This window comes from Atheta coriaria, unplaced genomic scaffold (assembly GCF_025399875.1).
Source record: "Atheta coriaria isolate IRGN ID8LTWV9N9 unplaced genomic scaffold, Caltech_Dcor_3.1 hic_scaffold_6_pilon, whole genome shotgun sequence".
NCBI lineage: Eukaryota > Metazoa > Arthropoda > Insecta > Coleoptera > Staphylinidae > Dalotia > Dalotia coriaria.
Window position 1 is genome coordinate 4,049,590 of NW_027045448.1, and position 26,822 is coordinate 4,076,411.

A 26,822-nucleotide genomic window follows, 5' to 3' on the forward strand; every position below is an offset into this window, starting at 1 on the left:
GATTTACAAGTGCAAGTGCATTCGAGTTGCTTCCAGTCAACCCGAACAACATCATCATCATCACTAACGAGATGCATTATCCCGGGTCGATCGCATTAGAACAATTCAATTCAATTGACTGACAATTCACTCTCGCAGACCAATTCGACTCTCGGCCAGCCGTAGTAAATGCGAATGCATCCAGTATTGATTTTTAATTTTCGTAGTGGAACTGTCCATTAGCCAAATAAACTTGAAAGACAAACTCCAATAAACAATATTCAAAGATATTTTACAAAGTAAACATGAAGATCAAGCAGGAATTACAGATCTTTACATGAAGTTTTTAAAAATCCCTTCAAGATATCCACAATATAGTAGTTAAGCGGCTTAACAGACGCGAAAGCAAGCAAAAGTCGCACAATGGATTTTATTAAACTTTTCATTCATTCTTCTTTATTTGTGTGTTTTTTTTGCTTGTTTTAGACAACTGGGGACACAATTTCCGTGCGGAGGAAACTCGGCCACCCCTCTACGGTACGATTCTTTTTAATAAAGATCTTGCAAACAACAAGGAGAAAAATATTCATCCCAAAAACCCCGCTTCAAGTGTAGGTGTACAGATGGAGATAAAGATAAAGATTTTGAAATTGAAATACAGAAAAAAAACAGCGCGTAATATGGTGTTTGGTGCAGCGCACATTTTTCCAACCATTTTGCGTGCATTCGCGTGCAAGTTATGACCAGCAACAGGTATTATTACTTATTGCATTTGCTGCGTGTTGCAAAACACGTACACACACACACAAAAACCCACAGTAAGAGTAAATTACGAGACGTTTACATCTGGAGCGGGAGAAATTGGAGAAATAAATTCAGCGCTCGCATGCGAGCCAATAATTAGGCGTATAAATAATTAAATCGGGGGAAATGAGATAATTGCGGATAAACACTTATACGAAAAACCTGGCAAGAAAATTGGGATACAAATCATTACCTAAATTACACTACTTTAACCTAAATATTTTCAATATTAATTTAATTTTTTACTAATCAAATTTAATCATCGCTCGGGTGAGAGAATTAGAGAACCAAAACAAGATTACGAATTAACTAGTTAAATACCAAAGCTGGGAGCACGCAGTGTCCGTGTGGGCCGTTTGAAGGCCGATGCTTCGCCCATTTAGCCGTGCATTGCTACAAGTTTGTTGACCGTGTCGCTCTAGGAAGCGGTGGAATGGACAAACTAACGCAATCTACAGCTGCCAGCACAAAACAACAACAAAACGCTGCAGCGCGCGATTCATTGAATCCTCTGGTGTAAACATCACACCAAAAACCCACAAGCTAAATGATAGAGTATATAATTATAAGAAAGCGTCCGAGTCTCCAACCGCCTTGTATAGGTATGTAGACTTGTGGACTATGAGGATGCGAATTGTGGTCGGGGCTACACCAAGAAGTGACGATGCTGCTAAAGTAAACTAAAGTTGTGTAAAGTTGTCGCAAACGCAATATGACCGTAATGTTTGTTAACAAACTGAAATGGATTTCAGCGCGTGTTTGGGTGGTAACAACTTACGACTCTCTAAACAACGCTCGGCGGCCCAAAGTGGGATTTGATGCGATGACTAAGCCCACAGCGGCCACAGCTGTGCGCGTTGTAACCCAATGTCCAAAAGTGGACGTGCAATTAATACAAGTTTAGTCAAAGAGCAAAGCTTTAAACAAAGCTAACTCATTCAAACCGAGTCAATATTGTAACACATCCCGAAACATCTGATCTGAGGACAAAAGTTATGAAAGTAATCTTGAACTTTAAACAAGATCAATAATTGATTGTAAAAACATAGATAATCAGGTTGTAGACCTCATTTATCACATCCACTCGATGCCAATTAAGGTAATCGTAACTGGTGTCATCATCACATTTTGTCATTTAATAAATAACTCGTTTTGATTGCGCACAGACTGGAAGCACACAAATTACATATTTCTAGTTTTCTCGTGGGAGTCGCTTTAGCACACACGAGAGTGCGTCACATTCGCAGAAATGACACTACTTGCGCATAATTTTCACCCACTAGATATTTATCGCTTCTTCGCCTGATCGAAGAATAAAATTAGTAAAGTATAGCTAAACGCAATTTTCGCGATAAATTGTGAGGTGTCTCGTCATGTTGTAAATGTAATGTGTCGGCCGGGGCTTCCAAATAGAGTAAGTAAGTAAGTACGTACTTACTGACTATACTTAGAATGCTCAATACACAGACGCAGACTGTATTATACCTAAAATACCATCGTATGACGCCGGGGTTCGTCGAGGAGACAGTAAATAGGCATATAAAACGGCATTAAAACTACCTGTGCCTCTGTGTTACGGTGCTAAAATGAAAAGATGAATTTCCGCCCGAAAACATCAGGTAGATAAGGCCAGGCTTGTTTCTTAGTAGCAAAATATACAGAAAAACAACCTAAAAGAGCAAAAACTTATCAATAATTATAGGTGGATGAAATGGAAGCAACTTTAGTATAAACCAACTTAATAAATACTTAATCAGGTACTACTGGCGTCCAGGGTCGTCGAGTTGAAAGAGCATACATACTACTACCCTGAGATGTGAGTTGGGGTCACATTAAAAAATTCATGCGATTCCATGGAATTTTAATCCAGTTAGTGGCACTTTTCTAACATGGTACTTTTCGGCACGCCGTAAATGTTGTTTTAAACGCCTGTTAAAACACCCACTTCGAAGTGTTTCGCCGTTTAATAGCTGTGCGTAACTGTGGCCGAACAATTTGGTTCTTGGTCCATCGCCGGGCGCTTTGTAAACAATGCGTAACCTGGTTGTGCATCGCTCGTGCCCGCGTAACCCGTTCGCCTATGTACTAATTAATGCCGGCGCGGTCACGCTCGGTGTCTCCGCAATTAAAATATTATAAATAGCGGAGTGCGGGACGGTTATTTTGACCAGTGGCCGCTCATCGGACACGATTTATGTCGAATTACATCAAAATTGGCGCAAATTGATTGATTACATGTGGATTTGTTTGTTTTCTTTGTGGTTTGTTATTGCTAGGTCTAGTTTTGAGCTGTGTGGTGTTTGCTAGTGGTTTTTGAATAAATAATAATAAAGGGGCAACGCAGTTTGGCACTCACCATCCTTGAGGCTCTTGGAGTGCGCGGCCGGGGCCCCACTGCTGTGGCTCTTGTCAACCGTACAATACATACTCACGCGAGTTATCACAATCGCTTGGGGCACTCTCACCGAATCGCGTCGATCATCGTTTACGCGCTTTTTCGGTCGCGAGCTGCGGACACAACACACGCGGACGCGACACGGGAACTCAGCGGAACAACACCACTAACAACACCGAAACTCGGCCATTACTATTTTCGCTCGACGCAACTCGCCGCATCGCGCACAGATGTCGACCGTGTCGTTGACCTTGATTCCGACGTTTTGCGCGCTGCCACGTACACAGGATCCTACAGATTTATTCGTTAACATTTTTTCAGTTTTAACGCAAGAAAACTATTAGATTTATTAATATAAGTAGTTTTATTGCTCGTTTCTTAATTCTAAAGCATTCATTAATAGAACTACTACCACTTTGTATCTGTACAATTTGTATTTATATTTTAGTTAAGTGACATTGTATAAAATAGCAACGTGTGTTAGAAGTTGCCTATAGCTAAAAGTAAAAAGTCTCTTCAATAAAATGTAACAATATTGATAAATAAAAAATAGAAACAACAAAAATTGTATTTAATAATTACTATCTCTTATTATTTTTAGTATTTTAATAAAAAATACGTTTTTGTTAAACGTGTATGCTTAGTACCATACCTTAAAACAATACCTTGATGTTTTAAATTTGCATAGAATTTACAAGAATTACACACAAAAACAAACATTCAAACATTACAAATTGAACAAACATGCCTTTTCACAAATATTAACATGCAGTTGCACAAAGAGTTTTCAAAAAGCACTTGTCTAGCTGGCATTTTGCTAAGCTAGCAACTGTCATGGCAAGTAATCACTCCAGCTGTTTATAAACAGCAAATCCTTAAGTAAATTTACAACATTTCAATCTACCTATTAGGTTATCACTAATGGGCGTGCTGGCAATGCCTTACAACTAATTCGTATTAATATTTTAATAAATCCACAACAATGTCATCAAATGGAACAGTTAAAATCAATATCATCAATGTGGATCCAACTCACAAACAACTAAAAACAGAAAAAGTCAAACTAAAGATATTGTGTTTTGATATATCAAACTACTCACAAACAGCACAATTCTCCATATGTACATTTGCAGTATTTGTATTTTTCATACTCTATGGCTACATGCAAGAGTTAATCTTTACCATAGATGGATTCAAACCTTTCGGATGGTATTTAACATTAGTGCAATTCTTTTTTTACACTCTTTTTGGACTAACAGAGAAGTACCTGCAAGGAGTTGGAAGCAGAAAGTAAGTTATATGCATATTATAGATTTTAAATAATAATAATTAATACCTGTTAATTTTTAGAATTCCAATCAAAACTTATGCATTACTAGCATTACTTACCCTTGGTACAATGGGCTGTTCCAATTCATCTCTTGCCTATCTTAACTATCCAACACAGGTGATTTTTAAATGCTGCAAATTAATTCCAGTTATGATTGGTGGAATAATCATTCAAAAGAAATTATATGGAGTGTTGGATTTTTGTGCTGCTTCATTAATGTGTGTGGGCTTGATATTATTTACTTTAGGTTTGTACTAATATAACTAAAAACACTTCTGGAAACATTAGTTACATCTATATAATTGTGTTTTGATATATTTTAGCTGATTCAATGGTTGTGCCTAATTTTAACATGACTGGTGTGATTATAATTTCAATTGCACTGCTCTGCGATGCAATTATAGGCAATGTGCAAGAAAAATCCATGAAATCACATGGTGCGACAAATGTTGAAGTGGTTTTATACTCTTACTCCATTGGACTTGCATATTTATTTGCATTTATGTTTGTCAGTGGTGATTTATTCAAAGGATATGTGTTCTTTTCAGAGGTATAAACTAATATCACATTAATTTATTTTTACTTACTGTAATATCAATGTGGACTGAATTTTAGGATAGTTTAGTGAAATATGGATATGCATTTGTCTTCTCTTTGACTGGATATTTGGGTATCCAGATTGTGTTGACTCTAGTCCGAACTTGCGGTGCATTCGTCGCTGTTACAGTCACAACATGCCGCAAAGCAGTCACGATAATATTTTCATTTTTATTCTTTAGCAAACCATTCGTATTTCAGTACGTAACTTTATAAATTAAACACTTCTACCTGTTTAATTACTTGTGTCTCATTTTTTTTAGGTATGTAACGTCTGGATGTCTGGTTGTCGCCGGAATATATTTGAATATGTATAGCAAACGTCATCCAACTGCTGGGCGAGATATCTGTCGCAAGTTGAATGAATTTTCGAGGTTGGTGAGACGACGGCGTACCGCGCGACAGTTTAGCAGGTTTACCACAGAATTGTAAATATATTATACATATTTATCGGAAATAAATATCTGCAATTTGCGTGTTGTGTGTTGACATACCTGCGATTGCGTTATCTATGATGCTGAAAGATAAAAACTAATAAATTACAGGAGTCATCCCCACAGTGTTTTTTACACTTGTAGAATAGCACAATATTTTATTTCGAAATTTTCCTATATATACAAAAGTTTTTCGTATTTATCTCTTTATATCTTACTTAGAAGGGTATGAAAGTTCTATAAAATGTTTGTTTTATTTCATATTATATCCTAAACTATGGCATTTTCTTATACACAACAACATACAACTCTTTTCCTGCACTCTGTACTCCTACGCCTTCAATTTCCTGTATTTTGTCAACAAAATAAAAGGACTATTTAGATGTGTCACATATCGTTCATTGCGTGTGTGTGTGTGATTCGGTGTGTGGCTGTGTGTAATTGATTGTAACATATATTTGGTTGATGTATTATTTATCTGTTTGCGTGAATCATTGAAAATATTCGTGTTTTCTTGCCTCTGGACGAAGTTTACCCGGTTTGCTTCACGATTTATGACAAAATGGACGCTACAAGTTGTGCCGTTTATGCACGCCCAGGTTGTTGCTTCGAGTATGCATTGAATTCGCTAAAGAAATGCAGTCGTAACGTTGTACACAATCACAAATACACATTATAAGTTTTGCATCACACGACAATATAGGTAATAAATAGAATAAGAAGGTAGGCAACTTGAAACACAATCAAAAGTTTCTGTTTCCTTTTTGCAGTTTGATTGTGATTCAAGTTATGCTAATGTATGACTACAACGTTATCAGTAAATACAGATTATGCCAAAGTATTTCACCAATGTGCGAATTATTCTCGGATTCCAAATCGAAGAAATCATTTGATTATTGCACTGCTAATTCACATCATCATTTGCTAACTCATTCAAGTAACCGAATCAACTAAACAGCTTTATAAACGTTTCGAAGTTGCTAATTGATTAAGTCAATTTCGTGTCGCGTCCGCAATGTAAACATGAATGCTATATTCGTTTTCTCTTCGGAAAACAAAAAGCATCGCTAAATATACAGTGTTAAGATTAAACTATAATAATCATAGTTCACATCACATACAATATACAAAGTTCCTGTTTCGCGCATCCCAACTATCTTTACACAATATTCATTAAGGTTTAAGTGAATTCTCAGCGATTCTCTGCTTGTTCTTCATTTGCTTCCAGTTGTGCCATTAGAAAAAGTCGTCGAAAAGTTGTAAAGATTTCTGTTTGTATAATATAGCTATCGTATAAAAAAACACGTCGAAAAGCAGCTGTGCAAATCTATAAATCTCTAAAACCCATCAAATGACGTAATGAATAATGATAATGAACGTTTTTCACATGACTTGTACGTTTTGGTTTCGAGTTTAGTGTCATGGGCGACGCGCTCTCGCCCCCTGCACCACTTAAGTACCGATTCGCTAAAAAAAACACAAATACACAGGACTGGCTTCGACTTGTACTATTTTTGCGCCTCGTGTTTCCTCATTTGGCATTAAAATCGTGTGTTTACTAATAAGAATAATAAAAAGATAGAAGATGTTCATCATGTTCATTTAAAACCCTGTTAAAAATATTCCGTTTCGTGTTTCTGTATCGTCTTCGTTTCATACCCCAGCTTACGCGGGATGGTTTTAATCAGGGACCTCCTGTAGGGAATCTCGGATGTCACGTTGAATCCTTCAAAGTAGTGCGTGAGGAATTCGAATGTGGGCCGATTCTCCGGCTTGTTGTCCCAACAGCTCAGCATTATCTTGTAGATATCATCAGGCAGGTAATGCGAGGTGGGTTTGGGCATGCGATAGCCCTTCTCAACTTGTTCGATGACTTCACGTCCATGCATGCCCGGATACGGCACTTGTCCGAACGTGAACAACTCCATCAGTAGAATACCGTACGACCAGACGTCGGATTTGATCGAAAACCGGCCGTAGACAATCGCTTCAGGCGCCGTCCACTTGACAGGGAAGCGAGATCCTTGCTTGGGGCAGTATTCATTATCTTCGATAACGCGCGCAAGTCCAAAGTCGCAGATCTTCGCGATGTTGTTCTCACCGATCAATACATTACGCGCGGCGAGATCTCGATGAATTAATTGTTTCGTCTCTAAGTATTCCATGCCGGAGGCAACTTGGAAGGCGACATAAATCAAATCTTCGAAATCCAAGGTTTTACCTTCGTCCTTTCGCAAAAAGTCCAACAAACTGCCTTTCGACATGTATTCCTGCACGATGTAAATCGGCTCCTCCTTACTGCAGACAGCATAAAGAGCAACTAGTCGCTTATGCCGGAACTTCTTCATAATCGCAGCTTCTTGTAAGAACGCCGCTGTGGACATGGTGCCTTCCCGCAGCGTCTTCACAGCTACTTCAATCGAGTCACGCCACTTGCCGTAGTAAACCTCACCGAAGTTGCCCCTGCCCAAACGTTTGATCAACTTGATCTCATCGCGAGGAATCTCCCAGTCGTCGCGGAACGCCGGGCCAAGGTCCCACATCTGCGGCTGTGGTTTGGGGCACGGCTTCGAGAGAACGTGACACAATCCGAATGCATTGCCTGCAAAAATACGAACGAACGTGAGAATGCAAAAGCCTCAAAGCTATGCATAGCAAGTATACGATAAGTGGATGCGAATCTGATCGCAGGGAGAGAAAGGGCGGAGGACTTACGTGAATATGCTTGCACCAACTCGGAGAGGGTGAGGAATGTCTTGTTCGTCGAAATGTAGAAGCCGCCGTTATCCAACGGCTTGATTTTATAGTGCTTGACGTGATAGCCGCGCATCTCCTCCCAGTCCTTCACGGATAGTGAATAACCGTGTGGATTATGCTCGGATGGACGTACGAGGAAGGTTCCCCTTGCGTTTTCCTCGGCCAACAGCAGCTTATCTGCTTCTTTACGCGATACATTCTCAAAGAACCAACTAAAACAATAAATCAACATTTAATACACAAATAAACGCAATCGAAATGCATTCACTTACTCTTCGCTCTCGACGCTCAATTCAGGAGCAACAAAATTACCAGGAATAAATCCTTGCTCGCCAGTGGTTAAGTGAATGACGTTCAGCCAGTCGCCGTCAGAGTCGTCGATCACTTCCATGCGGTCGCCTTTCTTGAAGGAGACGTCGCTCACATCGCGCTCCTTGTAGTCGTAGACGGCGACGACGATGCGCGTCTTGGAGATTTGATTGTTGCGCGTCGGCGTGTGCTTCGTCCGAATGATGTCTGCATGACTGCGCTGCGGATCGGGCGTGTAGCGTGGATTCTGCTCCAATATATTATTCAATTTGCCTGCAAACACACAAGAATCACACTTGAGTAACCTGCCAACTGCCAACTACACAAACACTTCCATACAAATCACATTATCGCATGAATAATGCAAAATTAAGTTTTCTTGGTTATATACTTGATTATGTAGACTACCCTTATCACAGGTGGTAGTAGTGAAAAGTAGTCTTCTTAAAATTAATTTCGGTTTAGTGCCAGCGCTGTTCATTAACTCGGTATAACTTGAAGTCGTTGTAATCAAGTGGAATTGACTCAAGTAAGTTTGTTTCACGGAAACTAGCGTTCGCTGCCGGCCAAATTTGAAAGTCCTAATCGCATTAAGACGGTATTGTGTTAATGCTCGCGCATATTTGCATAATTAATGCGCGTTAATTCGTTTGCGTTGATTACTATTACCGCACAGCTTTACTCTACACACGAGAATGCGCAAAAGAAGCGGAGAAAATTAACAATTAAGGTCAAGTTTAAAACAAAAGCAAATAAAGACTAATTATTACATAAATGTTATATTTTCGTAGTAAATAATTATACGCTTAAAAATGATTTTGCTTTGTAGTGTTTTTAAGAAGTTCAGCGTTGTGAATACATTAGTGTTATCTGGAGTACACGAATATAAGAGAATCGCAGACGTTCGGTCATGAACGGCTCTCTTATCGTGCGATTCGTGTGCGTGCGTCGTTTGAGGCATTAGGAGCGTTTCGCGTCTCGCATTCCATCGAGAAACCTCAATTTCCGCTCGTTCAAGCGCAAGTACAAGAACTTCGAATTAAGCTCTCAACCACTCGACACGCATTACACTCGGATAAAAGTAACGAATCATTTTTTAATCCTTTAAGGTTAAGTTACAATTAAAAGCAGAATTCTGGCGAACTTGAATAAAATATTGATGAATACTTTTGTTTATGTCGTCACGGTCTAATGCACTGCAGATATTTGCCTACAAAGGAAGTCATAACTTAGCGTTCGTTTAATTATTGCTGATTAGTGCAATATTGGGCGTCGCCATGCGATGCCGCCACGCACGCATGCCTGCACTGACGATTAATTTGATTATTACTCAAACTCATTACGAGTTGAGAAATAATTAGCAAACCATGATCAATAAAATGGCATAAATACACAAATAACAGTATTGAAAAATAACCAAGTCGTTTTGTAACCTATAAAAAAAACTTGGATAAATTGTTTACTTAGTGACTTCCTGAGAGTTTATTTTTTTATACTTGCGCGTTTAATCTTTTCCCGGAAACTAAGCCACGACAAGTGCACAGCAAAGAATAAACCCATTATCTACGCGATACACTGAACGCACAGCGTCTTGCCCGCGTCGTGACAATTAAAAACTTTACAGACATCTTCATCAGTCAATTTAACAAACGCGGCGCCGTTCTATCGACAAGTTCCTCGAAAGCGTAAGCCGTGAAAGCGCAAAAAGTCCCAGAGGAAGCACGGAAAAAGAGTGCAGCGATCATTAATCATTTTTTTGGCATCAACAGTTCTTGACAATTTCAAATTAGATTACAAATAAATATTGCAGTAAATATACAAAGATGTATATCTGGTTGCCTATGTTTTGAGGTTGGTTCTAAGAAATTAAAATTTATTTTTTAAATTCACAAAAGGCCAAAATCTTCTCACAATCGTGTCGCGAAGCAAGCAGACTGTGTGTAATCCATCCATGCCGACGATGCATAAAACGTTCCTTCCATTAACGCCGCCATTAGACAAAAACCGAATGCTTGCTCCCCGGCCTGATTGAGATTGAGACACCGGCGACAAAACTCTACGCGTGCACGCTCTTAATGATCATTAATCATTCACGTGCACCAGCGAAGTTTTATAATTTCACACACTACTTCGTTAAAAATTCTCGTCTGCCGCTGACGCGTACAATTCCAACCGAAAACGACTTAAAACATTGTCTCAGTACAAAAACACTAAAAAAATGTCTGTTTTGGTCATTGCGTTATTAATTATACCACGAAGCATTGTTTAATAACAAAAAAAAAACACTAATTAACTAAATTGAGATGTTCTAACGTTTAATTTAATTAAAAATCATGATAAGAGTTGAGTGTAGTAATAATAAACGTCATAAAAACGTTATGTACGAGATTAGAGCTTGGCTAACTGTGGATAATCTATTAGAGGCGAAGAAAAGAAAACTCTTAAAAATCCGTGTGTGTTGATTTGTGGTTTACCTTCGAGGCCCGGATTGAGTCCGATGAACGTTTGCTGCTGTCGATGCCGCGGCCGCTTCTGGGCGCAGCACAAGCAATTACCCATGACGTCGGCGTCGATGTGCTGCTCGCTGTCTAGGTCAGTAAAGGTGCACCAGGAGGTTCATCTGCAACACCCACAAGAGAAGAGTTAGTATAGTATTAAAACGGTACATTCGAGATCCTATAATAAATATTACAACAACATACTCTCACAATATACAATCTACACGTATAAAGCATAGTGTGTTAGTTACATCGCTTATAACTCAAGAACCGCTGGACAGATTTTGATCATCTATGATTTTTTGGATTCATATCCGCCCCAAATAGGATAATAATTAATAAAATATCGAAAATTATGATTTTAAACGTGTTAAATAAGGAATGAATCATAGGGATTTAATCATGGTTTTAGTTAAATAATTGAATCATAGATGGCGCTAAAGTGCATTTTTCTCATTTAATTAAAATAAAATTACTCAACTTACTGATGCAATCGACACGCTTTAAGTCTTAAGTAATTAATTTTTACTTTTTTTTACAAAAATTACGAAGTGACGAGTAAAAACTAATATACAATAGATTACAGGTTTCTATAATTTTAAATTCACCAATATGTTTAATAAAATAAAATAATTTCAGGTCAAGATGAATTTACCACGCGAGCTTGACCGTAATTAACATTTGCTCGTTGAACCATGCGCGGTTTCAGTATTCTTGAAGTCTGTCATAATTATATTCAACGGAGGCGCCGCAAACGCGCATCAAACGATCCGCGATGATGCATGTAACGCATACGCGTACTTGAAACCATTAAACGATGACGCTGAGTTGTTACAAACAAACAGCGCACATTCGACTCCGCAATTCGATCGCGAACACGCTCACCGTCTGCTGCACTATAAATACGTCTAGGGCTATATATGTGTATGTAAGTCAATAGTCAATGAATTTGTATCAAGTTCAATCTAATCAATTCGTACTATTACTGTTAGTGTATCAAATACAAGCGATATTTTAGACATTGAGGCAATTTTAACCTTAAAATTGTTTAAAGTTGGGTTATGTCAGTCAATGACACAAAATTGACAGATGGAAATATGTCAACTTGTAAAAATGAGGTTATGTGAGGTTATACACAGTAAAAATCATCATCTAAACTTCTTCTGATGCATGGTTAAACAGATTTCTAAGTTTTCTTAGGTGACTTTTTGCGTTTCTAATAAATTGCTCAGTAAATTGATGAGTTACAGATTTCAGCGGCTTCCTCGCCGCGCCAGTATACCACATACATGAATGCATGCATGCTGAGGCTGTCAAGAGAGCAAAAAAGAAACGTAATTTGCAATTTCCCGTGCGGTGCTTAAGTTTAACTGGGAGAGCAGCGCGCAGGGAGTGAGCAAATTTGCTTTCGCTGCGCTTTGCAATCGCGCTGCAGTTAGCTTTACTCTATTGGCGCTGATAGCGCGAAATTGATTGCTTTAGATTTTCCACGGCGAGCTTAATCGATGTGCCAAACTCGCATTAAAGCGCAATATGTTGATCGGCAATTGATTTCGCGCTTGCGAATCGGTTAAAATTCAATTAATTTTGAAATAGAAAATTTTGTTCCGATTTTGTACTATAGGCAACCCAAAATACAAAAAATTGTCATCCATGTTGAATCAGTCACATAATTTTAGAAAATTCGGTTATATTTTGCACGATAGGCAACCAAAAATACAAAAAATTGACATTCATGTTGAATCAATGAATTTAATTTATATATTTGGCAACTATGAGAATTTCTACACCTACTAAACACATTCTAATGACTTTGTGCGTTGGGAATTTGTTCCAGTGCCAGGTTCCGTCATAAATCGGTTTGTCGATATTTATAAACAAGCGACTGCCTCCAATCTAAATCTATTTCAATCCTTCAAATACGCATGTCGACGTCGTGCTGGGTGAGTGTCAAGTTATGTGTTATAATGGTAATAATATCTCGTCGAACTGGTTGACCGAGGTCCGAGAAAATACTGTTAGCTACGCCAGCGTGCAATTAAGCATCGTTTTTTGCGTTAGCGGTCTTTCTACTTGACATTTCGATATTTTTCCTCCATTCTCTAGTAATAGAATTCAAGCACCAGAATCTCAAATCTGAGAATGAATTTTCGTGTTTTCCTACAAATTAATACATTTAAGTACGCGAAGCATTCGAATAGCAAAGATATCTGCGGATTATGGCAACGTGGCAGTAATCATGATAAATCTTTGATGGCCAACATTCCGATTGCAAATCTCTTTGCGCGTCGCTTGAAATTCGCCGACAAATTCAACTTAAAAGGCATCGCACGCCGCAGCCAGAGTCGCGTATGCATCTTCCTAACTGTTTCTAACCACCAGCGAACAAATATTCATCGTTCTATCAACAAATCATCGCCGGTTTCCATCGGCGTACCCGGTTGATTGCAATTCGGACAAAACGAGCATGAGAATTGCTTTTTAATTTACTAATCCTATTTTATTCCCATTTTCAATAACACGCTGAATGTTTTCAAACAGAGTTCTCCGCGCGGTCATTGTGATTAGTTTGTGATTAACCGTAATCCGCGTCGATAAGTAAAAGCGCCGGCATGCAGCAATGCGTGGTGTGTAACATTGCGGTGCTCTTCTCTTCAGACTCTTCATAACTTCGCTAATTGTCGGCATTAGCGAGTAATGTCTCTGATTAATTGGCGTGTTTCTTGTTAAGGCCGCGCAGAATGTGCACACAATGACAAGACTTCAATGAAGTTGAATAATGCGCATAACTGTATGGCTATTGTGAAATGCAACAAATCACAGAAAAGTGCACAATCAAGAAAGTAAATGATGATAAAATCACAACAATACTAATTGTTCATTATGGGGAGTTAATTTATTTTATTGTGGGTGTAAATTTTAATAAAAAAAAAGCTTAATTAATTATTTTCTTGTTTCTTGAATCGGTTATAAAGCAAATTGGTCAATAAAATTCTTTATTTTATTTTTGAAGCTATAAAATTTGAATTTTAACTTTCAACTCTTATTTCACACCCTTCTAGTTATTTTTTGTGATAAAAACTAGCATATTTGCTTTTCCATGGCCTAAAATATATCTCTACCAAAATTTATCAAAATTCCTCCAATAGTTTTGGCAGGAAATCGTCACAAACATACAAAAAATATAATAATACTCAGAATAAGTAAAATATTTTGCAAGTTGATAATTTTGTGGTTATCTTAACTAAAAAATTGTCATTTCAAACATAAAACACAACGTTTACAGACCTGAAATGTAACTAATGTATAATTAAAGATAACAGCATTAAAACACGCAATAAAATATGTAATTTTATGAATATGACAAAAGACAAAGCAAATGTTGCATCCAAAACTAAACATTAGCCTAAAATACGAAATGAGACTCGTAAAATTCACACTTTATAATCTAAAATTCCAAAGCTTTATTGCACCGTGACAATCACTATCTCCATGCCATACGAAATGAAAAAGCCATTAAAATATGCCCACGCGAAATAACATATAAACGCATTGCACACACGTGAACAATCGCATTAATAAAACCGAAATCGGTTCGCCACGCTTTGCATTGCTTCCCGCTGCATAAACACACTTGATTCAATTTACATGTACGCCAAATAATCACTGATAAAATCGCAGATATCAACGAACAACTACTCCAATTTCCAACAGCTTGACACCCAGTTTAGTCTCTCAACTTCGATTTCATTGCTCTGAATAACATAAGACTGGTCTATTGTGCCATTATTATTCATTTAGTTGCGATGAAGATAAGGGTTTCCCAAGAGAACAATTTCACGTGATAACTTGTATTGACTGAGTGACAAGTTAGTTATGAGTAATAAAGTTTAACGAGTTTAAAATAGTTGAGAAAAATATTCGTGTTATGAAACGATGATAAAATTTTCCTCCGATGTAGTTTATTAAAGTAAAAGAGGTTATGATCGAGATTATGATTACTATAACAACTAGAAAATTAGCAATAAAATGTGCCGTTCGACGGTTAGTGGTTTGCACCTGAGCAAACAATACGCGTGCGTAAAATTCGTCCGAGTGCACATTCCGGACGTAAATTCGATTCATCGTCACTTCCGCATTAAACTACGAAAGCACGGAGAAGAATAAATAATTGAATAAGTAGCCGGCGAAATAACGTAATAAACTGTGAAATGCCCACCATTGAGCATGGTATCTAGAGCTTGGCGTTCAAATAAAGAAAAAAATCAATTAAGTGCTGTAAAGATGTAAATTGGGTTGCATAACTTTAAATACTAACATAAAACGTTGATATAAAAATCTAGTTTCTTTTTATTTTGCAAGACGATGAGGTGGTAGGCATGAGTATCACTTGGTTGTTTCATGGCGGATTGAGGATGCGCGATTTTCAGGTCTAATAAAGATCAATCATTTCCGGCAGCCGAGCGAGAAAAAGAGTCGTCGCTTCTGAAAGCGCATTCGACTCGCCGCTGCGCTGGCAAAACTCGCATTAACAGCTTGAGTGAACATTCGCGTACTCGCCTAATGTATATAAATATAAATATTTTAATAAGCCATATCTGCGGGCATAATTTGCACTCGTTCGTCGGCGAAGTAAAAGTGTGTGGGATAATATCATGCATGTAACCGGTTGCGGTAGAGACATCCAGCAGCAAGTTACGGAAACGAAACCGGCAGCAAAAGGGATTAGGGATAAGTTTTAAATAAATAAATTATTTCACAAACGTACCAGGCAAATATGATTTTTATGCCGAGTATGAAAAACTTTGCCGCGTTTTGAGGTTAGAATCAAATAACTTTCAAAGAACTCTTACAGCATGAATGCACCCAGTGAAAAAGAAAAAAGTTCCAAAAGAATACGAAATTTGATAAAGGAACTTGAAAGGAAACGAAAAAATATCGCTGAAAGCGATGAAAATGTATAGAAATGGTATTGAAACTCAAGAAATAATAAAAGAATGTCGACTTTTCACTAATATTCCAACAAAAGCCTCGAAAACAAATCGATTTTTGATGTCAACACAAAAGAAAACCTCATTTACATAATTGAATTGCACATATACATATATTCTGCGCGAAATGAAAGAAAATAAAAGATGAAATCATGTCGTGTGACTCTGTGAAAGATTTCTCGTTTGATCATCAGTGGGTTTTCTAATCGGCGACGTGCAGTTTTACGCAGAATGCATGAAAGAAGCGCGGCTCAATAAACGTCCCAGTCGTATGATTACCGACCATAAAATTATAACAAGATGCATCTGCGCACAGCGCATCACATCCGCGCTTAAACTCACCTGTTCCCTGGGTAACAACTATCTATTGATTATGTGCTTATTATAACGCAATATGCGAGCGCGATTAGGATCTTGTAATGCGCAAGAAAGTCGAACGAGGAAGTTTTATTATTTTTAATATGCGCACGTGTGTGAGAATATAATATTCATTAAAAAAATATCAAGATGCAAATGATAAGCGTAATATATTCTTTAAAAATGAATTATTTTAGAGAAAAATCGATTTTTTCGATGAAAAATTGATAAAAACAAAGCAATAAAACCTAAATCCTTTAGGGTTTCACTTTCGACACTAGATTTGTGGCCTTAGGACGCTCTAATAAATATATCTGTGACTCTAGAGAGTAATAAAGTCCTAGGCGTTGGATTTATCATTAATACAAAGCTTTTTTCTCTTTTTTTCTCCGTTTTTTTTGCAGTTCTTGCTTTTATCTAAATCGGGTTTTAATAAATTTATGATTGTTTTACTCTTGCATTCCGCTTGCGGATTAAATCGTGATGCGATAGTTTCGCATGGATAGTAAATGAATAGTAAAATGCTTTGCATTTAATAAGAAGATCATATTTCTGAATGCGTGCTACATGAGCAAATAAAGCCGTTTTGAAAGCTGTATCAGTAAATCACGAGAAACAGAGCCGGAAAACTCGACAGTGCAATAAAATTGCTCGTTATTTATGCGATTTAAAATGGTTATTAATGATTATTATGAATATGCATTGTGCACAGTCTGGTTGAGCCACGTTGAGGCTTCATTCACGCTTTGTTATCAAGTTTTACGTTATTTTTATTGTTGAACATTATTCATATCGGTGTTATGCGTCAATATCACGATTTTATTTGTTCGTTATATGGATGCAAATAAAATGTAAATGGTTCTTGAATTTAGTATTTGTTAAAACCGTCAATAAGATTCTAAATAATAATTTAAACAACGAGAAATTTACATAAAATGAGTATAAAAGGGATTAAACGTCCATATTCACTTTAAACCCTTATTTTAATTAGTAACATTAAAATTTTTGGGATGAAAAGTAGTCTATTTGCTTTTCCTTGGTTAAAAATATCTCCATACAAAAATTTATCAAAATTAATGAAGTGGTTTTTGCGATAAAACGTAACAAACAAATAAAAAACTGTTCATGGGTATATTAACGTATTTTATCTAAATATTTGAACCAATATTAACGAAAATTTTGATGTATGTTAAGATCAAATTCAAAATCGTTTAGATTCGCAATTTAAAATTAAATAAATTTTAAAATTAGATTAAAACATCGTTTATTTCGTAGATTTCTTAAAAAAAAATTAAATATTAAAAACAAAATCGAACTTATTTAAGACAACACGTATGTATAAGAAGATGCTAAGTTTGTAATTATATTATTGTAAAAATCAACATTTAGTAATTTTACTACAAATAAATCAATAGTATATGACGACGGCTTCTAAACCAATAGCAAATTATTCACATTAAAAAATATTAATGTGTTTACACTTTACGTTTCGACGAACACATAACAACACTAATAACGTTTTCCTCTAATTTGTTTCTATTTACCGGTAACAATTATTATTAATTGCTCATTAGAAAGCATAGTTTTCCATTCGACCAAACGAAGAATTTAAAAAAACAAACATTACCAATAAACATGAAATTAAACCGCAGACATTAAAATATTGCAAACAATTACATTTGTGCAACGTGAAACCTAACTGTTGTTGCTTCTTGCGCACTTGCAACACCAGCAATTGTTTAATTGTGATTTAATTTCAGGTTCCAGCAGCTAACAAGCCATCGCCCATCGTTTTAATAACTAACTGCCACTAACTCGCGACTAATATTTATGCGCGTAATTTATGACCTCTTGAAATATTGCGCTGGACAACGACGGACATTAAAACACAACTGATACCTTGTAAACCTTTGCTGATTTATTATTTACGACAGTCTCTTACGGTAGTGAAATCGTAGGATTCTCATTTAATGTCGAAACCTGCGGTTCTGTGTAGTTCCTAGCTTAACTAGTTGAGATAAGCACACGATGAAGAAGAAAAAAGTCGTAGTATAGTTATTCTTCGGTTATATTGCACTCGACAGACTGGCGTTGGCCCAGTGGCAACGAAGCAATTAAATGCTCCTTCCTCGATTAGCATCTTTTCGGTTAGAGTGCCTGCCAGTGGGTTTTTGTTCTAGTTGTAACTTGTAACGAGACGAGCAGAGAGCAGACTTCATTCATTGTCTGCACCGGCGGGCATTATCGTTTCCACTTGCTAACAATGTTACGAGAGCAGGGAATCACTAAACATGCAAACTGTCATAATTTTGAGCACGGTAGCAAGAACAAGATCCGGGAAGATACAATCAGTGCGGAGATGTGAGTGAATATTTTATGTTCAATTATTTTAGGTTACAAATTGTTGCAAATTGGATTTTAGACTTGCTGCAACTATTTATAAAAATTTCCGCTGCAGGAGAATAAAAGTTTTTGTTTTATTTTTTAGTTGCCATCAAAAACAGCAGAAAATATGAAGCATATTGTGCTTAAAAGTATAATTTTTCATATTTAACATACGAATTTCTATGATTTTGAACATATTTCCTTTATTTTCAGAATAATTTTTGTTATATTTAGCAATATATTAATTATTTAACGAGTAAAATAATTATTTGTGTTCATGAATCACAAAATTGAGTGAATTGCTTTATTTTCAAGTGTTAAAAACACGATTTTACATATTTTGATGTAAAATATCAAATTATTTATGTTTCTAAAAGCATTGCAACTTTTTCTATGTTTATTTATGACCGAATTATGCACTAGTGCGCTAAAATAACCTTGTGAAGCTTACTAAATAAAACGATAACCTCAAAATATTTGACATCTCGTTATTTTAGGTTAATTTTTTTTTAATTGATTTCACATTAATTTTTCTTTGATTTTTAAATTTTTTTCCAACGACAATAATAAAATACTAATATAATTCTGTATTCATATAAAAGCATGCTCAGTTTTCTACTTTTGCAGTTAGAATAAGCCCAACTCTCTTTACAACATCTACGCTGATGCAGATGCATTTATGAGTTACTGCAGCTGCATCACATGAATACTAAATATGAATATTCATCCTCATTCGCATAAATCCCACAACAATGCTATATATGCCACCACAAATGCTGGCTCACAAAAAAAGAACACCATAACTAATGCTGTTAAGTTGACTATATAGCTAAGAATATGTGCGTTGAGCATCATGCTTTCGCAGTAAATGAACTTTTTTTGTTCAGGCACTCCTCTCTCGCGCACTTTTTGTGTAGTGTTGTTGCATTTTTTTGCACGCGGTTGTTACCAATTCGCACACTTTCTAATTCGCGTCGTATTGGCATGTACGCACACGCTCCTTGTGTTTCTGGTGCCGACGGCTAATTTACTAATCACAATCGAGACAATCGCCGACGAGGCTCATTACTGATTATAATATGCGTACCGGAATATATCCTTATAGGAGTAGCTAGGAAAATTTTATATCTGGGTTTCTATTTTGTTTGCTATAGGCAAAAGGCAAAAGTAGAGAAGAAAAATGGTTATTTGCAAGTAGATATGATTTTTGACTAAAATCATTAAAAAGGAAAAAATTGTCTGTTTGTTCTCGTTTCACACCTAAACGACGCCACCAATTTGGATGAAATTTGGTATAGAGATAGATGGGACTATGGAATAGAACATAGTCTACCTTTTAAAGCAAAAATAAAACTTTAAAGGTGTTAAATAGGAGATTAAAATTGACTTGGAGTATAAATCACCGTTCTTGGTACGAGTACATAATTTAAAGCAGGATGATACTAAAATGTATTTTTTGTTCTATTTATTAATTTTGCGTATTAATTAATGATTTCCCAAACAAATACATAAATAAGAATTAAGTGTAAAGTTGGTTGCCTGCAGCAACATGTCTACTCTTTGACACGTTCTGTTCGAAAACATAAATAACACATAAACAAACGTTTTTTATAATGGCAAAGGTCCCGCATAAATGATCTAAATTTACAAAACCAACGCTTAAAAATAAATCCAACAAGATAAAAATATCTACTCACAGATTTACCACATACGCTCGCTGATACTTCAACTTCAACTATTGCACAATTAATCTACACACATATATGTTCAAATTATGGCATAATTTAATTTTAACCTTCGCTCCGATATGTGTGTTATGAATTATTTTATCGTGTTACATTTATATTATTTATATTTACGTTATATTTACATGTTGTAGCCATTTCTAATATATGCAACGTTTAGGAACTGTTTAATTCACGCACCAAATCACTAATTTATTCGAGCAGCACTAACAGGGAACTGAAGCAAATTGGCGCACGATCAGAAACACAATTCGAGCCGCTTTAAAAGACAAATGCCGAGCGAACAATGACTAATGAGTTGTCCGCGCAATACTTTTATATATTAGTGTGGTGCACTTGTCTTTGCTTTAGTTTTAGAATCCAGTGTGGCGATTGTCGAACGCTAAGCAGGTTTGGTTTGCGTTTTTAATGTGAAGTTACTTGGAATTTTATACATTATGTTCCAGAATGTTGAATCATTTGAGCAATATTTTGATAATTAGAACAATGTTCTATTCTGACATTTTTTGGTTAGTGTGGAAATTGTAATAGGAAATATTTGAATGTGTAAAGTGATAGTTTTATGCACAAGTGCGCAAAATTGAATTTTCTGACGGTTTCCAATAAAAAAAAACTGATAACAATCATTGTATTACGTCAATAGGCACAAAATCAAAGAAAAAGTTTAAAAAGTGTCAAAAAGTAATTTTTTCGAACTTAAGACACTAATTTCGAAGATTTTGAAAAAGTAGCACTTTTCTATTGAAGATTGAAGTATTTCGACATATAAAAATCAAAATATTTATTAGTATTGCGTAAATTTACGTAATTAGAATATTTTCCCTATTTTCAAGTGTCAAAAACGCGATTTTACACACTTTATACCAAAAATCAGATTATTTACATTACTGAAAAACAACTCAACGTTTATTAATGTTAATAATAACTAGTGAGCAAAAACCAACTTATAAATGTTGCCAAACAGGAAAATAACCTCAAAATCCACTTAAATCGCATTGAATGTGAAAAAACTAATTTTTTACACTTTTTCGTTCGTTTTTTCATAATTTTTTACAACACAGTAAATCACATTATAAAAACACAGTGTATGACTGTATACATTTAATATTATTATTGCAGCATTAATGTTTATTATATTCCAGTTCTTTTCCGTAGGTTGAATACGAGCAGATCAATTGAGAACCAGTCAAGTCATTCTAGATTCCTAGATTGCAAGCCTCTGAACTACCTTGTTGCGTGCTTCATTCTTTCGAACCGTTTTTTGCCACCTAATCCATAATGTAATAATTTATTCCAGCAGCGCTGTAACTCAATACCGACGACTTCTTTGGCACTTGATATCAGGCGGCACGTGTCGTGTTAATCGCTTTTTATCGCTTAATACTTCTTTATTGTTTTGTTGTTGTCGATTAAACAAAAGTTTAACGTTTTTCAACACGACAAGAAGTGCCATTACAAGCGCACAATGTCGTCAAGTCAGCGCGAGAGTGAGTAAGCAACAAGGAAGCTATTAACTGTGTAACTCTATAACTCTGATAAGACAATGATATGCAAGTGGCAAGCAAATGGCACCCAGGCTTCCATAAAAGTTTGATGAACTTGTTACTTGTAAGTTATAACTTATAACTGCATTAACAAGTCGATCAAGTTATTTGTTGACGTTTTTATCGCACATAAACAGTTTGTTAATTAATTTAATAATTAATAATCAAAGAAAAACAACATATTTTTCTGTGATTATAAATTTAATGCGTAATTTATTTATTTTTACTAATAAATACAAACAAATTGCAAAATGTGTTATTAAATACGCATTAGATGCGAATATTTCACGTTTTTAGATTAAAATTGTCGTAAATTTGCGTAATTTTCTGATTCTGCAATTTACGAATATAAGGGCGTAACCAATTTCCTGTTTCAGCACATTTGCACACACAACATTGATGTAATTTTAATATTTGGCGTCGAATAAGTTTAAACTTCTTACGACTCGACTGCCATTTGCTGTCGAAGGTTATCGCAGTGCGGCTGGTTGGTTATTTGTATAATTTAGATGTGAAGCTAAATATTTAACTGTTTTTGCAATATTTACGTACGAATTGCACGCGTATTCGCATGCGAGTGTTTATAGAAAAATGCGTAAAGTAATGAGACTTTAAAAACGGCAATTTCCAGCTGGTAATGTCGCCATAATCGCATTAGAAACAAATTAGGATTTTGTTTTGAATAAATTGCATCATTGGCGAACAGACTGCAAAACAATTTGCAAACGATTTGTTTTGTTGCATTATGCGTGAGATTAATTTTAAGCAAGAAATAATTATAATATGATATTAAATGAATTTATCCATATTTTGAATTAGATGTGGCTGTATCGAGTGCATGGATTTATTGTGAAATTGTATCGGAATGATGTGAAATATTCGAGATGCTCATTGAAAAACAAAACAACAAGAAGTCAGAGATTGCGCACCGCTAACAAGCAATAAAGAACGTTTAAGCACGTATGAATTTATGTCATGGGATGACAAATATGTTATATTTGCTGTTTTGCTGAGAATTCTTGAAAGAGAAATTCAAACTCTAATTGTGAAAAGTGGACAATGATTTATTGTGCTTTTTATTGTTAAAAATGAAAATAAAGTGAAAATGTAGTGTAGTGTGATACTTTAATTGTAATTAAAGACTCAAAACTAATTGTGCAATTAAAGGAATTCTTTTGGAAATAAATTTAATATTAAATTCAACATCAATTTATCAAAATATCAGCTTGATAGAATTGAAATGAAAAAGTTATCAACAATTAAAGTTATATTTTGTAAGAATCAGAGAATTAATACAAATTAATCTGCCACACACAGAAAACAATTGTTACCAATAAAATATACGTGGATTAGTTCACAATTTAATACTAAATAAATTATTGAAAATTTCATTAAAAAATGTCGATTGGTTTTCGAGTTATCACTAAAAAACTATGCCGATATAAGTATCATTCACACCGCACCACAACTCAATTTGTTAGCAATAGTTTTTCATTAATTGCTCAAAAACTACTAGTGCTAGAACGATAATTCCTTCAGTAAAACACTCTTACTTAAATTATACGTCAACTCTCGATTCAATTCCAGCAATTAAACAATTGCTAATTGCTATTAAATAATTGAATTTAGTCAGAATTATAGAATGAGTCTGTAATTTCTAATTTATTATAGTTATCAACAAAACACTTACATAAATATACTCAGAATTTAATACTAAACAAAATTTTGAAATAATCATTAATATATAATAATTAGTTTTCGAATAATAAAAGAATAATAATATTTTTACCTCCGAATAAAAACACAGCGACTTTATCTAAAAGTTCAATGAAATATAATTACTAAAAACACGACTTTAACTACCGTAAACTATAAACAAATAGATTTTATCATCTAATAATTTATTTAATTCTCAATTATCTTAAGAACTATCTATGCGTTGCTATGACTGTCCGAATCAAACAATCTCCAGTGCTATCTGCGCCTCCAAAGAGAAAACCTTGAAAGAAATAATTATAATAACTCTTATCAAGATGAAATACCATTAAATATCCCAACATAATACGAATTAAGCGCTGCGTACATAAAATGTAATTTTCTCGGTGTTACTCATAGCTTTAATAATGACATTTAATAACGAAGGAAATAAATGCTTGCAGCAATTTAAATAATCCTGCCTCAGAGTTAACTCGTGTAATTATTGTTATCAAATGGTCATAGTCGCTGTGTGCGACGTAAATCAACTAATTATTTAATTATATTCTTCAAACAGAATCATCCTCTTTTAAAATACACAGCAATCTAGTTTTATATTCGTTTCTTTTTAGTTTTAATAAAAATAAAGAAGAAAAAAATTAATACAAATCGGATCAATTGGTTAGTAGTTATTTAATCGTTAAACCCATCAATCATGTGTAACGAGAGTTGATTAATTAATAAACTCGACATAAACTTTGATATTAACCAGCGCTCAGGTTCTTCATGTGAGTTATATGTTTTTGATTGGCATTTGACACTAAATGAGGATATTGTTGAATTATTTTCTAAGTGATTCACTTATTTTTAGATTAAATACGAATATAACTTTGTAATTTAATTAAATTTTCACAATAAATATAAAAAATAATTAAAATATTAAGAGTTAAAACTAAAAAAAGAAAAATTTTGTTTCATATGCATTGCAATGTCACAAAAACTTAATTAAATTTTTAATTAACAATATTTCAACGACATAAACAATTTACTTCACCTCACGCAAGTATGTATCGTCCTAAATATTTCTCGGAATGAATTAATAATTATACGCAAAATTACGTTTAAAAAACCTAGGCTTTAAAATTTCCAGACAGATTTACAACATTGTTCGTAGATTTTTACTATTACTCCACGTTATTTTACTTTTTGTGAACCTTCGTGTATTATAATTTAAAAAATGTAATTCCCTCATGCGGTAATGGTGATTTATCGCGCATGAACGCAAAAATAAATGCAATAAACTTGAAACAAAAGAACTATTGTGACTGACAGATTAATTTGCATACTATGCGCGTAATGCGCGCAACAATATTAAAACGCAACGTAAATCGAGTTTTTTTTAATGTGTCTATTCAGTAGTACATTGTAATGCTATTCGCATTAACCAAGCTAACGAAAAAATCGCGTTTGTAAAGTGCATATGATTATGATTATATGAATGACGAACAAATTGCACTTTGCCGCGGAATGAATGAATGCACATTTATTCTATGAGTAAACTCTTTCGTCTTTCGAGAACCCAGCTTGAAGAGGTTTTTTTTTTGCATGTCACTAAGTTGTTTTGTTTTTTGTGATTGCGGTTAGGATTTTTGTGCTGTGTGGCTGACGTCGTTGAGCGTCGTGAATGCATATAACTGTTAAAGGCTGCGCAAGAAATCCAGAAAATATGTATTTACGATTAGATGCTATTAGGAAGTCATTGTCTACAGGTCTCTACACATTCGTGCATGTTTGGTTACGCCTGTTAAGCGAGATAAGCGACACTTGAATATGACGCGATGCAAAAACGTTGCAACCAGACAAAGCCACGTCAAGGTCCTGATGCAAGAAAATATTGTTGACGAGGTGATGCAGTGTAATGCATTAAAAACAAAATGGTTACTAAAAATCAAAGCAATTAGATTTTCTTGTGATGATGTGATGAAATGTTTATTGCTGCAAACTTTTATTAATTACTCGGAGATTACTTAAGTTATTTTAATTATTTCTTCAGTAATGTGTTCAGTATTAAATTGAGCATCTAAAAAAGTCAAAATTTTATTTATAACAAATTTTTTTCTGTAGTTATAAGCACATTTGTGTGATATTTGTAAATTTTGATAAAATTCAATTTTAATTGTTTATAACATTTTATGCAATAATAATATTAATAATATTTTTTCAAAATTATACGTAGAATTTATTTAGGATTAACTTTTGAGGAAATGGCAAGCGCAGCATTAATACTTTTCGAGTAATAATTTAAAAACTAAGAAAAATCACAATAAAACTCTAAATAAAATATTTAAAAAAAATATTCCAACTTTAATTATTTATAACTTTTTGTATAATAATAATACCATAGATATTCTTTCAGAATTAGGCGTAGAATTTATCCAGAATTAACATTTGTAAAAATCACATGCATATCATAAATACTTTTCGTGTAATTTCACAAATAAAACCCAACTTTCTGCTTCACAGAAAATATTGGTTATTTCTTCAAGTCAGTATGTTTCCCTTTACCTACCTAATTGGCCAAGCTGTTAATATTCGCCTGACAATAAATGAATGCTCATGAACCGCAGACACACTTAAATAAACTCGTCCCTTCAACGTCACGCCGTAATTCAACGTCGAAGCGCACTCAAAATGGCCAGAAACAGACGCGACAATAAACATAAAACCAAACAAGCACGAGCTCCATTCAGTCAACGATCCAACAATCCAATGATTTCGGTCGTTCCCGTTTTCCTGCAGTATGCCCAGTACGCTCGACTAGACAAACCGAAGGGGTGGTTTGCATTACATTGCAGCCATCGAAACAAATGGAACGCACGAGGCGCACATTTCAACCAATTCTTATTCATTGTGTCGGCGTGTCGCCAGAGTGAGCTTTGAAAGAAAATAAACCCTCCCACTGGCATTACCCACAGATGTTGTGAATGAAAATGACATATTTT

General features: G+C 35.1%; 3 protein-coding genes across 6 annotated transcripts in view; 1 reads left to right on the top strand and 2 right to left on the bottom strand.

Moving 5' to 3' along the window:
* Eip63E (cyclin dependent kinase Eip63E) overlaps positions 1–3,400 on the bottom strand; it is a 91,431-nt gene extending 88,031 nt beyond the window's left edge. Inside the window, exon 1 of one of the 2 annotated variants that reach the window (XM_065304306.1) lies at positions 3,140–3,400. In XM_065304306.1, coding sequence (XP_065160378.1) covers positions 3,140–3,209 — 70 coding nt within the window. In that variant the 5' untranslated portion in view covers positions 3,210–3,400. The remainder of the gene's footprint in view (positions 1–3,139) is intronic. The other variant, XM_065304307.1, reaches the window with a different exon arrangement.
* Positions 3,401–4,160: 760 nt separating this feature from the next.
* On the top strand, positions 4,161–5,579 carry Papst2 (PAPS transporter 2). The gene is made up of 5 exons (XM_065305500.1): positions 4,161–4,468; positions 4,529–4,755; positions 4,832–5,058; positions 5,124–5,305; positions 5,369–5,579. Exons 1-5 carry the CDS (start codon positions 4,161–4,163, stop codon positions 5,535–5,537), a joined length of 1,113 nt encoding a protein of 370 aa, XP_065161572.1. The 3' UTR covers positions 5,538–5,579.
* Positions 5,580–5,677: 98 nt separating this feature from the next.
* The window catches only part of LOC135793913 (tyrosine-protein kinase Src64B-like), a 49,333-nt gene continuing 28,188 nt past the window's right edge, over positions 5,678–26,822 (bottom strand). For 2 of the 3 annotated variants that reach the window (XM_065305039.1, XM_065305038.1), the window contains 4 exons: positions 11,080–11,225; positions 8,569–8,878; positions 8,255–8,508; positions 5,678–8,141 (listed from right to left, as the gene is read on the bottom strand). In XM_065305039.1, the coding sequence (XP_065161111.1) occupies positions 7,153–8,141; positions 8,255–8,508; positions 8,569–8,878; positions 11,080–11,164 (1,638 nt within the window). In that variant the 5' untranslated portion in view covers positions 11,165–11,225 and the 3' untranslated portion in view covers positions 5,678–7,152. Of the gene's footprint in view, positions 8,142–8,254; positions 8,509–8,568; positions 8,879–8,996; positions 9,113–11,079; positions 11,226–26,822 lie in introns of those variants that run through there. The other variant, XM_065305041.1, reaches the window with a different exon arrangement.